The 14,542-nt window shown below is 41.7% G+C and overlaps 2 protein-coding genes across 4 annotated transcripts in view; one reads left to right on the top strand and one right to left on the bottom strand.

Moving 5' to 3' along the window:
• kat6b (K(lysine) acetyltransferase 6B) overlaps nt 1-8,475 on the top strand; it is a 36,747-nt gene extending 28,272 nt beyond the window's left edge. For 2 of the 3 annotated variants that reach the window (XM_026943905.3, XM_026943900.3), the window contains exons 13-17: nt 254-485; nt 695-857; nt 1,625-1,846; nt 4,144-4,438; nt 4,550-8,475. In XM_026943905.3, coding sequence (XP_026799706.2) covers nt 254-485; nt 695-857; nt 1,625-1,846; nt 4,144-4,438; nt 4,550-7,209 — 3,572 coding nt within the window. In that variant the 3' untranslated portion in view covers nt 7,210-8,475. The remainder of the gene's footprint in view (nt 1-253; nt 486-694; nt 858-1,624; nt 1,847-4,143; nt 4,439-4,549) is intronic. The other variant, XM_026943915.3, reaches the window with a different exon arrangement.
• Nucleotides 8,476-8,625: 150 nt separating this feature from the next.
• On the bottom strand, nt 8,626-12,811 carry LOC128318004 (dual specificity phosphatase 29-like). Its single transcript, XM_053232366.1, has 4 exons — nt 12,599-12,811; nt 9,778-10,007; nt 9,327-9,550; nt 8,626-8,961 (listed from the first exon to the last, which is right to left on the bottom strand). Exons 2-4 carry the CDS (start codon nt 9,957-9,959, stop codon nt 8,732-8,734), a joined length of 636 nt encoding a protein of 211 aa, XP_053088341.1. The 5' UTR covers nt 9,960-10,007; nt 12,599-12,811; the 3' UTR covers nt 8,626-8,731.
• Nucleotides 12,812-14,542: the final 1,731 nt, after the last annotated feature.

Here is a 14,542-nt window from a genome sequence, read left to right as displayed (position 1 = left end):
TCTCTTTGTTTAGTCACCACAGCCTGATTCAGGGGAGCTCTCTGCAGGCCAGCATTGTGTTCCGCACCTCACAGCATGCATCAGAGTGTCTGAGGAGGCTGGGGAGCTTTTAAACATATGAGGTTTTGAGAAATAAATGTAGATCTCTGTATACCTGTGAGATGTCCTGCAGAAGAAGCAACATGTCTTGTTTATAGTGTGAGACTAGTCTTGACATCAGATTTTCTGACATTCCCCCCCCATTTCTTGCCAGGTTACTTACTCTCCAGGAGGGAGGGCCAGGCCGGGTCCCCGGAGAAGCCTCTATCAGATCTGGGTCGTCTGTCCTACTTGGCGTATTGGAAAAGTGTCATACTGGAGTACCTGCACAATCACCCGGATAAGAGTGTGAGCATCAAGGGAATGAGCAAAGCCACAGGCATGTGTCCACATGACATTGCCACCACACTCCAGCAGCTCAACATGATTGATGTGCAGGATGGCAGGTAGGTTTGCCTCCTTTGCTGTCTTATTCACACACAGTTTTTGACAGGCTTTTCTCTAGTCCATAGCTCAAGTCTTTTTAACACACAACACCAGCCTTTAACCTACTGGGATGGGGGCCAATGCTTACTGTTATTAGCTGTTATTGCTTATGTGTGTTGACTGTATTTTTCTCTCTGCTCTTGGTTTCTCACTGATTTGTTCTCTTTAGTAGATTTGTGATCATTCGAAAGCATCAGACGATCCAAAAGCACATGATGAGGCTTAGAGAGAAACCACGTATTTATGAGGTCGACCCGGACTGTCTCGTCTGGACTCCTGCTAGATCATTCTACAGAAAACCCTCAGAGAGCCAGCATGGAATAGGAGCAGAGGTAGATATAGCCTCATTGCCTCTCTTTTATTTTTATGAATTTTTTTATTATTGTTATTTTAAACAAAGTTGTTATTGGTGGTGTAGCATTAACTGCTGGCAATGTAGCTTTTCACAAAGAACCAATACTTTGGTGGTTTGGATTATGTTTTGTCTGGCTAGGCTTAACAGCGTTTTTATTTAAACAACCCGTGTTGAACCAGAGTATAAAATTTACCTGTTATAACAAGCCAAACCTATAGAGGAACCTATTTTGGCCCATACCCCCAGACCACAAACTGGTGCTTGTTTCCAGTGTGGTCAGCTGTTACTGTGTGGTCTGTGCACTGTTCGACAATATTCTTTGATAGCCCACTAACCTTGCCTGAAACGCATTATAAGGGTATGGCTGCACAATGTGCAAACCAGCCATGCATGTTATATAGCTGTGTAATATCATGATTATTATAATTTTGCTGATAACTGTGGGTCACTCACTATGCTGCTCTGCCTTATAAGTTTCCAGCTGGAGTTCTGTGAGTTCAAACAGAGTTCATAGATGACTGCTACTGAGCTTCCAGAGTGACCCAGATCAGATCTCTACATTATTAACACCACTGTTCCATGAAATTAATTTTTTCACAGTTAGTTAAAAATAAATGCTTGTAGATCACTGACTAATCAGGAGGTAAACTCTTTACTGCAGAAACGCTCCGTTATTCAGTATCACTGCAATCAGAGCAAACTGGGCTAATGTACACCCCTGCTTGTATTTCTTATGAACACTAGAAAGCAAATCTTGCGGTATGCAGTGACTCAACCACTGAGAAGCGAGCACGAATGATGAGCAGTAGAATACCTCCTCTTACCAAGAGTAACAACTACACCAGACGGAACCCAGAGCAAATGCTGACTAGCACCATTGAGAAGGTCTTGGACGTCAGTGAGGATAGCAGCAGTGATGACGATACTTCGGTCCGATCCCAGTCTATGCCAGGGCTCAAGCGAAAGGTAAGCATTCAACCGTGGGGAATCCCTGTTAATGTCATCAGGCCGATGCACTTCGCTAGACACTGCTTTTTATGGCGTACACCAGCTGCGGCATTGACTAGGCACCATTGCCTCATATGCTCAGGCATAAATATTTTCTGTGAATAGACACCCTTGGAATGAGAAATATTCATGTCTGTTTATTTAGGAAATAGTCTTGCCATTTATTTATTTAGTTCACAAGAGCTAGTCTAGTTTTCCATTCAGCTGTGTTTAGGCAATATTAAATTTTAGATCAGTGTGTGACTCAAGTAAACGTGTCCTCATTAAAACAAAACACTGTTTTTATGCAGTGTTGAGATATTTGCAGTAGGATTAGCAAACCCCAGAATGTCTCCTAAGAGTCAGCCAAGTCAAGTAAAGAATATGTTGTGAGGGATGTGTGGTCATCTGGGTCCTGCTTGCTCTCATTTGGGGTTTCATGCTGGCAGAGCTTTCCAATTGAATGGCCTGTGGCTCAGATACTGTGGTCTGAATGATGGAGCTTTGCATTTAGATCATGAGGCATGCCATTCAGAATGTGGTCACATTTCCCTATGTTTAGCATCATCCTTAACTGCATCCTCCTCATCCAAACCTCTGCTTTTTGGTTTAGAGTGCTCTGGGGTCAATTTGGGGGGGAAAAAATCTCCATGCTTCCTATGAACTGTTATGTCTAACAAGCTTCATCATCTCTCTTTAACTTGTACTCTGTATATATGCTGAATTCTCCCATAGTCTTCATTCAGTTATGGAATTTCAGTGATTGTGTTATATACAGACAGGCCAAAATACAGGTGTGAACTGGTTCAAATGTATCTTGTGCTCTGATCTCTCAGACTACTTGACCAAATTACATTTGTGCTATGAATGGCAGTGCATCATCAGCACCATCAACAGACTGCCTAGTCACTTGTGTTTGCAAGTTCATGCTTTTTGAGTGGGACTAGGCTAGTTTTGAACTGCCCAGTCACACTGTTGTATGAGAAAGAGGTTGATTGTTTTTTCTTTTTTCTTTTTTTTTTTTTTTCTTTTTTCTTTTTTTAATTCACTGATGTTTCAGCCACTCAAAGTTTTATCTCATGACCGCTTCTTCTTACCATTCTGGTTATTACTACATAAATGTATTTGTGCAAGTTTTCTCATAGCTGTTCTTTATTTTTAACAGTATAAGTTTAAATAAAAATACCATTTTGTGATCTCTGTGAAAAATATGCTTAAAGAAATAGCATGGCATTAATAATGCTTCATTAACAAATTGCATGATTTTGAATATTTCAACACATTTTGTAAAGGTGGTCTTGATGTTGAACAGGATTAGATCTGGAAGGAGCTTTTTTAAAATTTATTTATTTAAATTTATTTTATTTTTTTATTTTACATTAACCATTCTGCATGATGGCTGCTAAAGAAAACATTATTATACCACTTTATATTATTTGTCATTAAAGGTGTAGGGTCAAATAGTGAGAAGGAACACAACAAATAAATCTTTAGAAATGCCTGTCTGTTGGAAATGTTATAGAAATGCCAAAAGTTTAACTACAGTACAGGCACACACGCTGTTGACTCTAAAGCTGTAGACTGTATAAATGTGATGTATATAACTTGTATATGTATATATGTACAGGTTAATGAGCGGTGTATCTGCAAAAATGAAAGATTAATACGAAACAAATAAACAGTGTAAACAAGTTCCAATATTTCTAGGATGTTAAAAATTCCCTGCAATGCTAACGTTGGTGTGGATTAGGAAGGACTGTTTTTAAACTTGAACTCTGACAGTGCGTGCCCACGCTCCTGCTGAGCGGTGACTAAATTTGTCTGCAACTCGCGTTTTACTTCAGTTTTTTTACTTCCTTCTCTTTCAGCCAAGGGCTGCTTTTCATTTGTGTGGTTGTTGAAAGCATAAAGAGCAAAAGCTGTACAAAATGCCATGCAGTCTGCCATTGATAGTGAGAGTAAACCTTTTATTGACTAAGCTCCTGACTGTTTAATTAGGAAATACCGCTCACCAACTAAATATAAACACTATTTGAGTTTTGCTATTGGACTAGTTTTTTGGGAGCTGGGATTGAAGTGAATGAGACTGCTATTACAAGTAGGCACATTCGAGACACATGATAATACCAGATTAACGGCTATCTGTCTCACTGTCCAATTGTGATCAAATCTCACTGTCCAATTGTGATCAAATCACCTGAGACAGATATTAATGCAAAGTGTGAACAGTGCCTTAATAAACAAAGCTCTCATAGTGGATATATTTATTTTCACAGAGAGCAGGCCCACTGCGGAGAAAAAGGGGCAGAAGGAGAGTGCGCATCAACAGCAGCGTCACCACAGAAACCATCTTGGAGAGAACAGAGGTGCTGGATGAGCCTTTTGAAAACTCTGATGTGGGGAGCCCTGTGCCACAGCTAGGCCATTCTGTCAGGAGGGAAGGAAGTGAAGAAGAGGAGGAAGAGGAAGAGAGCAGCCTAAGAACAGTTGTGCGTAGGCCTGGTAGACCAAGAAAGAAGGAAAGACAAGATGACAATCATTCAAATCAACAGGATGGAGAGCAAGTTGAAGGTAATTATTTGTTGTGCATTTTTAGGTTTGTTTGAAATAATTGCACACTTTCTTGAAGATTATTCAGGGCATACTCTGACTCTCTCTTAATAAAATATCTTATCAATCCAGATGCTGTGAAAAAGGACAATCCTCGGCCTGTTAAGCGGAAGAAAGGCTGGCCCAAAGGAGTGAAGCGAGGGCCTCCTAAATGGAGGCTAAAGAAAGAGCGAAAGATGGGATTTAAGCTCAACCTCTACACACCACCTGAGACACCAATGGTCAGTGTGGAGCAAGAACCAGAGGAGGAGCAGGTGGACAGTCCTGTTTCTGTTCCTGAAGGCTCGGAGTCTGTGTTTCTAAATGAATCAGAGTCTGTGAAGCCAGAGCTGCACTCGGACACCCTGATCACCGAGCCACTGGAACCTAGTGGAGAGCACAAGGACGATGAGCCTGGGGATAAACCTGATTCTGTGGCTGTTTCTCCTTGTGATGCAGTGAGCCAGGAAACTATGTCAGGTTCTGTGAACTGTGATGAACAGTCCCCTGAAAGTACAGAACAGGAAGGAAGCCAGGAGCCAGATGAGGAGCATAAATGTAGTGAGCCCCAGGGCCCTGATGAGCGTGATGATGAGGAAGAGGAGGATGAAGAACTGGAACCTTCTCATGTGGAGGATCATGACGCAGATGACGAGGATGATGGCCATGTGGATTCTGGTGAGGTGAGGAAGGAGGATCCTACACCAGTACTTGAGAAAGAGCCAGATAACTCTGAGCCCAAGCCAAACTCTTGTAATGATGAAAAGGAACAGGATCCTCCTGTGCAGTCTTCAGGAGAGCTGGTCTCAGACAGCGGATTAATTAGCATACACACACAGGACAACCCTGTGGACTCAGACCATCAGCCTGACACTGAATCGGATGAGGAGGAAGAGGAAGAAGAAGAGAACAGTCAGAATGTTGACCAAAAAGATGCTGGTCCTCTGACACCTGCAATAAAGGAGGACCACAGTATTTGTCCAGAGATCGACATGGAAACTGCCCAAGCGGTCCAGTCCCTAACGCAGGAGGCTGAGCAAGAGAGGCACTTCCAGGACTGTGTAGAGACCCAGGAGGCCTGCCGGAGCCTGCAGAGATACGTGCATGTGGACCAGAGTCCCCAAATGACTCCAGTAGATGACTGCCAGCAGTCAGACCACAGCAGTCCACTGTCCTCTGTTCACTCACACCCGAGCCAGTCGGTGCGGTCAGTCAATAGCCCGGCTGTGTCCATTCTAGAGAACAGTTACACTCAGATTAGCCCAGACCAAGGCGCAATCTCTGTGCACTCCCTACATAATAACATGGAGACAAGCCCTATGATGGATGTCCCTTCTGTGTCTGACCACTCACAGCAGGTAGTGGATAGTGGCTTCAGTGACCTTGGAAGCATTGAAAGCACGACAGAGAACTATGAGAATCCCAGCAGCTACGACTCCACGCTAGGTGGCAGCATTTGTGGCACAGGAGCCAGTGCCGGTGCCTCTTCCCAGAGCAGCTGTTCCTATGGCAACCTTTCCTCCGGTGGCAGCCATGGACAGAGCAGCTGTGCCGTGTCCCAGCAGATGGCCGGCCCTGTGGTGAACAATACTGGCGCCTGCAGCATGCTCCAGCAGAACAGCATGAGCTCGCCGCAGGGTTGCAGCGTCAAATCCCCGCAAGGCTGTGTACCAGAGAGGCAGCCTGGACACGGGCATGGACATGGCCCTGGGCATGGGCATGGGCACGTGCACAGCCATGGCCACCACCACAACCACCACCACCATCACCACCCACACCAACATCAACACCATCAGCATCAACACCACCAGCAGCCTCTGTCTCACTGCTCTATGCCTGGCAGCTTCCCTCCGCCCATGCAACTCCCTGACCTCCCTGAGTCAAACAACCCCTCCACCAATCTGGGGCTGTATGAGAGGATGGGTCAGGGTGAGTATGGGGGCGGGCGCTATGCACAGACCTCGGCTACTTTCAGCCTGGCTAAGCTCCAGCAGCTCACCAATACTCTCATGGACCATCCTCTGCCTTTTAGCCACTCTGCATCTCATCCCATCACGTCTTACACCAACAACAACGGTTCATTGTCCTCGCAGCTTGGCCCTCATAACCCCACGCTGGTGCCTCTGTCCCAGCCTCCACACACAGTCACAGGCGGAGGCCCTCAGACGCAGGCCACCATGACTCCACCCCCTAACATGACTCCTCCGCCTATGATGGTGCAGCGCAACATGGGCACGCCTAACATGAACTTGCCCCCCTCCCAAAGACTGCAGACACAAATTGCACCCAAGAATCACCACCATCATCCAGTGTCAATTCGCTCTAAATCGGCGCCGCTGACTCCTCACCACCAGCAGCAGATGTACGGCAGGAGTGCACAGGCCGTTACCATGCAGGCTCCAAGTAGGACACTAGCCATGGCACCTCGTATGAACATGGGTGTGAACCTCATGCCCGCTCCAGGTTACAACGTCAACTCGATGAACGTAAATATGGCGCCTCTTAACGCAATGAACACGTACAGAGTGACCCAGCCCATGATGAATGGGAGTTACCATGGCAGCACAACGTACATGAACCAATCTCCACAGTACTCTATGCAGATGGGCATGATGGGTACTCAGCCTTACCCGCAGCAGCCCATGCAGGCTCCTCCCCACGGCAATATGATGTACAGTCCAGCGAGTCACCACAGTTACGTGAACACTGGCATGTCCAAACAACCCTTAAACGGGCCTTACATGAGACGATAATCGCTAATGACCCCTGTCCTGCTTAGGGTCAGGAAATGAAAGTCAGCTTGATGACTTGAGGTAGTTTTTTTGCATTAATTTTCAATATTATTGTTCGCTTTTATGGATTTTTTTTTCTTTCTTAAAAAACCAGCACTTGGTAAGAATGCAAAAAAGTTGTGTTTAATGGCTAATCTTTAGCTTTTTCCATATTTATGGGAAGCCTTACATCATCAAAATTTAATGTAACGTTTAAATGTAAATCTCTTCAAACTGCATTGCAGTTCATGATTGCATTGATTTTTATTTTTTTTTCCCCTTTATTTTCTTTTGGACTTGCTTCATGGAACCTTTAAATGTGCCTGCATTGTAAGCCTTTTCAATGTACCTGTTTAACAATCGCAAGGTTATGTTTCCAAGTCTGTACTCATGCCTTCATATTATTTAAATTATTGTAAGTCTACTTTTATATATTTTTTTAAGTGTAAGGTGAAACTTAGCATGCTATAATGTCTTTGTTAGTGACAGTGCATCAAAGTAGTACTGTACAGTGTTGTGCTTAAAAGCAAGCAATTTTATATTAAATGTATGGCCTTGGTTAGGTTTCCCTCTTATGGAAGGAAAAATGAAACTATATTTTTGTTGTTTCTAATACTGAAAAGATTTTAAAACATTGTCATGTTTTTGGGTGTTCAGCTTCGAAGGTTCTATTGCTAATTGTGTATAATTTGTTACTTTTTAACAAGTTTCTTTACCTGAGGCAGCTTTGTTTTTATACAAACTAAAGCAATTTCAGACAAAATAGAGAAGTAAATGTCAGTATTTGTACATGTAGAATTCTAAATCAATGGAAGGGAATGCAAAAAAGAAAAAAAAAACAAACAAACAAAAAAACCTTTCACAGGGCAGTTCAGAAAATTGTCAATTTACTCCCAAAGTTGGTCTTTTATGAAATGCCTTTAAACATGCATTTTCATTCCACATGTAAATTTTTTTATCTTTATAAAACATCTGATTTATATTTTACTGAAATGTAGAACAGTAGCCTTGTTAATAGACAAAACAGATGGCATGTATAAAGAGAAAATGTATTGGTGTCTGTTTGTATAGCTTATTTTATAGCCTTTGTACCTGTACAGAATGGCAGTTTGATGTAAGAGGGATATCCTGACTATACTAATTAATGGAGCAACAGTCCTGTATTTATGAGTTACCTTTTTAGTCAGTCACTTAAATGCTGTACATTTTAGCAGAAAATAAATTATGATGAGCCACTGACAGACTTAAGCCCAGCTCTGGACTGTTTGTTTCCTGTGTGCTGTTACTTCATGCTTGCATCATTTCAGTCTTTTCCCAAACACAGAGCAGTCGTAGGAGTCACAATTGGATTCAAACTTTTTAAATGAGCTTTTTGATTTTAAATATGTAATTAGGCAAAAACTCCTGAGGTATGCTACTGGCAAAAATAGCCTGTTTCCAAGTTCTGTACTTAATTCCGTTTGGCACAAACTTATGTGCCACATGATGAATCCAGATGCGTGTTTCAGGCTATGTTGTCTGGAGTCTCAGTTTTTGTCTTGTGCCTTTGCTCTTGTAGCTGAACATCCAGGTCTCGGAGTTGCTTTAGAAATCCTCTGTTGGGTAAAATGCAGCGTAGCTTCTTTACATGCTCAATCGCGTCAACAACAGTCATATTCTTGTAGATCATTAAATAAGCTAAAAATAAAGTAGCTGATCGACTTCTTCCCATGACGCAATGCACCAGCAGTTTACCTGAAACAAGAAACAAATTACTGTGTGAGGTGCTACTCATTTGTTTGATGGTTTTTGAGTGACTCTGCAGGTTTTTGCTGATTTGCAATTTGACAAGATTGCTCTGGGGTAAATGCATAAATTTAAATGAATTATTACATTCAGGGAGTTAAATGGATGTTAAAACTTAGATAAACTACAGAAGGTCATAACTAATTTTGATGTAATAAAGGCAATGTTTATCTTTTAACCAGCTCTCTACAAGAACTAGAGAAAACGTTTGAATTCTTTCTCTGTGTGTCTGTGTGTGAGTGTGAGAGAGAGAGAGATAGAGAAGCTCTCTTATCTAAATATATGTATCACAGCTCGTCGGTCTCTTTACTCACTCTCTGGATTGCTGAGTGCATGGTCAATAAATTGAGCTGCTGGGTAGAAAAACTGTGCGAGGTTGAAAGTTGGAATGTCTTCTGCTTCTACTCCATAGTAATAAATGTTCATGCCATGGTAGTAGTCTGGACCTGTAGCAACATTGTTCCATTTTCCCTCAGCTGCATTGAGGATGTGTGTTATCCCCATCTTCTCCAAATTGTGGCGCTCTAGCGCTGTCTTTCTGTGAAATAATAGTACCATATGTCTAATATTATTAAGGTTTGAATAAGTGAAAATTAGGGTTCATGAGCATTTATCAGATAATACAGGCTGAATCAAATGGAGATTAATAACACTGTTGTCTCTCCTGATGAAGTCTTAGGATCCATCCCAAGTGTTCAGAATTTCATTAAGCAGAAAATAATAATAATAAAAAAAAAACTCAGCTCTTTTAGTCATCTTGCTTACTCATCACCGATGTAGACACTGGGCCAGACCTCGTTGATGTGGGTGTAAGCTGCTCCTGTGCCTTTCCAGAAGAGTTTCTGCAGCTCAAACAGCTCGGGGGTGATGTACTCACTGTCTGGGTCACACTGTGCTGGCTTTTGTGTATTCTTGATTTGGCTCTGTTTTGAAGTGTTAGACTTCATCTTCTTTTTAAGACTCTGTGCTCATCAGCCAGAAGCTTGAGTTATTGCCTTTGGAGAGAAGTTAAGAGGGGTTTGGCAGGTGCTCAAATATCAGAATTTGTTGTGTTTTAATATATATAGTAAGGAATTCAAGTAGTCTTTGCATGTTATGAAATAGCAGTGTTCATTAATCTTCAGTAACCACTTGGTCATTGTCGTGGTGGATCGGATCCTATCCTGGGAGCGCTGAGGTTGAGGACTAGTGTCTTTTGCAGGGCACCATACACATTCATACACTCATTCACACCGAAGAGCAATTTAACGTAGCCAATCCAGCATGTTTTTGGGAGGTGGGAGGAAACTCATGGGAAGTACAGACAGAAACCCAAGCTACAAGTGAAACTGGAGACCCTGGAGCTGTGAGGCAGCAACACTACCCACTGCACCGCTGTGCTGCCCTCAGTAGCAGTGTCTCAAGCTTAACACAATGTGACGCGTACCTACATCGGGCATAACATGCTTAAGCGTTGCATAAATATTTTATAAAGCAATACTGGAGGGTTTATGTAAGGCATATATCAGACCCCTTGAGGTGACTTAAAAGGTTTTTATGACATATCTTACCCTATCATTATGGGTCAGCTTTTTTAGGCTGTAATTTTTTAACCCAAATTTGGGAGGTCCATTTGCGTTAACATGATTTTGCAGCACCATTCCAGTACAACTTATTTATGAAACCCATATGGCAGACAAATGAACAATTTAAAGCCCTCACAGTGGTAGTCAAGTGGTAGTCAAATTTACATTTATAACACTATTCTGAAGCACTGTAACTTCTACAGCTTTCTCAGTGTCATGAACGTGTAATAAACAAACTAATAACTTGCAAGATACAGATAAAAGAAATTGCAGCAGTAGCTTGTGGCCAGAGATTTTTTTTGGGGGGTAGACTGATGTTCTTAACAGCCTCAAACAGTATTAAGTCGAGAGGCTGCTGTCTAGTGAATTTTTAGAGAAATTTTTAGAGAAATTTATTAGGCAGTTAAGAGTAGACAATACACAGACATCCAGCTAGCCGCGTTTTGAGCGGGTTCAAAAGTTCAAGGTAATATCCTTAATCAGGGTTAACAGGTTTCAGCAAAATCTCCAGCCCAACTATATCTCAAAAACCACACAAAATACCTGAACCTAGCCCAAAAATGTGGGCATCAGAAAATGGAGATGTTACTTCTTTTTCCTCAACCATTGAGAGAGAAACAAGTATTTTAAACACATTTCTGATGTATGGACATTATTCACCCCTTAATCCGCCTCTCCCACTGTCAATCGTTTGGCGCTAACCACTGCATACCGAGAACACCCCACAAGACATGTCGTTTTGGAGGAGCTCTGACCCTGTCGTCTAGACATCACAATTTGGCCCTTGTCACAGTCGCTCAGATCTGTACGCTTGCTCATTTTTCCTGCTTCCAACACATGAACTTCAAGAACTGACTGTTCACTTGCTGCCTTATATATCCCACCCCTTGACAGATGCCACTGTAATGAAATAATCAATGTTATTCACTTCACCTGTCAGTGGTTTTAATGTTATTGATGATCAGTGTATACACTATCTGTATTTCAGACTGCTCTGCTCTGTATCTGCTCTTACACTGCCATTTTATGAAACTTTATTACATTTCATTCAGATTATTAGCTATATAACAAGATATTGGCAGCCATGTAGTATTTTGAACCTGTTCAATCAATTAACTGTTGTGTCCTTTCCTCCTCCATTGAAAATGTAGAAAAATAGCGTGAGCACAGGACAGAAAACGGTTTGCCCATATAGATGTCTAACAGTGCTTGTTGCAGCCACCACTGAATTACATTAACACTGTTTCTATCAGTTGACTAATAATGATCATTAATGGTTAACATTCTCTCTCATAAGCCTTTCATGAATTCTCCAGCATTTCTTTAGAAAAGATTTATGCAATGGTTGTGAATGTGTTATAAAGACCACTTCAAATAAAGTGTTTCCTCCAGGTTCTCTGGTTTCATCCATCCTCTGGAAAAGTAAAGCTAAACTGCCCCTAGGTGTGAATGAGTGTGTGAAAAATGTGTGGCATCTGATCCAGGGTGTGTCTCTGCCTTACACCCAGTGTTCCCGGGATAGACTCCAGATCCACCGTGACCCTGACCAAAGTGAATTGGATAGTGAAGAGGAATAAACTGATGAATCAATAGCATGGATTCTAGTTACCACATTTCATCTATTTGCTAATCCTTCACTGGAAAAACTCAGTTACTTTCAACCTGTTTCTCATTTTAGAGTAAAATGCAGCCACTGTCAGCAAAGAAATCTTGTATAAACCACATATTGTTGCCTGAGGTGGGTTAACACATTTAGATTCAATACTGAAAAATGAAAAATAAAAAAGTTTATTTATGAGTTACAAGGGCTAAATTGCATCCCAGTCATGAAATTCTTACAGATCAAACATTTGCATTAAATTCATATTTTGTTGCACTTTCCCAGATTTCAGTTCAGCACACACTTCCAGTTCTGGTAACAGTCAATAACGGTTGACACTAACTGCTGTTATGAATCCACACTTGATCCTCTCTTAATCCGGAAATGGTAAATCAATATACATTCATATTTAAGTGCTTACCGTCAACCCAATCTGTCTGATGTTCACTCCAAGCACACGCTGCACATGTCTGGTCAGTCCATAACACACACCAGACCCCAAATTATATTTTTAGGCCATTGATCTACGAGCTTTGCTCTTAGCAGCATGCAGGAGGGGTTGATGGTGGAAGTGCGTGCGCGCGTGTATGTGTGTGTGTGTGTGTGTGTGTGTGTGTGTGTGTGTGTGTGTGTGTGTGCACAGGACCTCTGCCCCAGTAGCTAGAATAGCTCTGGCACAAAATAGTACAAAGAGTTAGAGTGCATTTTATTTTGCCTGCTGTTTGAGCCTGTGACTGACTTTACTTCTTCCTCTATTTATATCACTTTACTCTTATATCACTTTACTCTGTCTCTATTTCACCACACACACACACACACACACACACACACACACACACACACATATATATATATATATATATAGAGAGAGAGAGAGAGAGAGAGAGAGAGAGAGAGCCAAGGAAGGTGCAACATCAAACCCCAAGAAAAACTGGAGCCAACACACACAAAAAAAACCCTCAAAGTTCTGTAGTCATTCTGTCGCTCAGGCATGATGTCATGTTGCTAATAGAACCGTGGATTTGTGGAGGATGTCAGAAGGTCAGAAACAATTTGCTCATGCTGACTGCAGCATTTGTAGAGGATCAGTAGTCTCTTGATGATAAGCTTCTATATTTGGAAATGACTGAGACTGCAGATTGCATTAAAGTCCACTAAACATTAGGAATGGCTTCTTTATGCCATGAAGGCTGCCATCCCGTGTACTGCACAGATTTGTGGCTTGTAATACACCTGTTTTGAGACCACAGTGGTGCTCAGAAGCTCGTTGGCTGTTTAGTGTCTCGCACTCTGTGCAAATCAGGTAGGTCTCTGTTGGTTTCTTTAATGAAAAACCTATCTGACCACACAGCAGGTGCTGCAGGTTTTGCATAAACTTGCATAAATTCATTTATAACTACATTGCCTTGCATAAGTATTCCCCCCGTGAACTTTTCCACATCATGTAGTGTTACAACCTGGAACTGAAATGGACTTAGCTGCTTCTCTGACAAATGCTCTCTTTTCACCCAGGTGTAATGGTGTACCACAGGTTGTTTAAAGTTTAGGATATTTTTTTTTATATCCAAAACCTGACTGATTCTTCTCAAGACATGTTGCCATAGCTCCTTGGTCCAAGTTTATTTATATTGAGATCATGTGATACTTTAATTGCACACAGGTGATGTCTATTCAACTAAGGATGTGATTTCTGATGGCGACTGGTTACACCAGGTCTAATTTAGGGGTTTCACAGCAACAGGGGGTGAATACTTGTGCAATCACATTTTAACCATTTTTTAACTTCTATGTTTTTATTTGTAAATAATTTTGGAAACTTCAATATTCAATATTGTGGAGTATTTCTGTGTAGATTCATGACACATAATCCCAGGTAAGTCCATTTCAGTTCCAGGTTGTAACACTACAAAATGTGGGAAAGTTCAAGGTGGGTGAATACTTATGCAACACACTGTGTATGCTAGCATTTATAACTCATGACGACTAGTGGTTATGGTTCTGCATGAATGACCAGAAGGTTGTTAGTTCAAACCCCAGAACTGCCAGAGAGCTACTTTTGGGCCTTTAAACAAAACCCTTAAGTGCTTAAGCTCTGTCTGTGCCTCACTTGTTAGACACTTTGGATAAAAGCGTCAGCACATGAAGGAATGTAAATGAACTGTGTCAGTGTCATGCATAACATGAGGACCTGGCTGCATGGCAATCACTGTTTTGAGAAAAAAAAAAAAGCATCTCATTTCTCCTCCTTAATATACTGTTATATTCCCTGGCTTTACTTACCTGCATAAACCTACTTGATATTAATATTGTCTGTGCTGCAGTAATTGATTCTAATGAACAAATAAAGTAAATCTCATGAAGGCCT

This window comes from Pangasianodon hypophthalmus, chromosome 3 (genome assembly GCF_027358585.1).
Source record: "Pangasianodon hypophthalmus isolate fPanHyp1 chromosome 3, fPanHyp1.pri, whole genome shotgun sequence".
Taxonomy (NCBI): domain Eukaryota; kingdom Metazoa; phylum Chordata; class Actinopteri; order Siluriformes; family Pangasiidae; genus Pangasianodon; species Pangasianodon hypophthalmus.
This window is presented reverse-complemented; position numbering and strand designations above follow the sequence as displayed.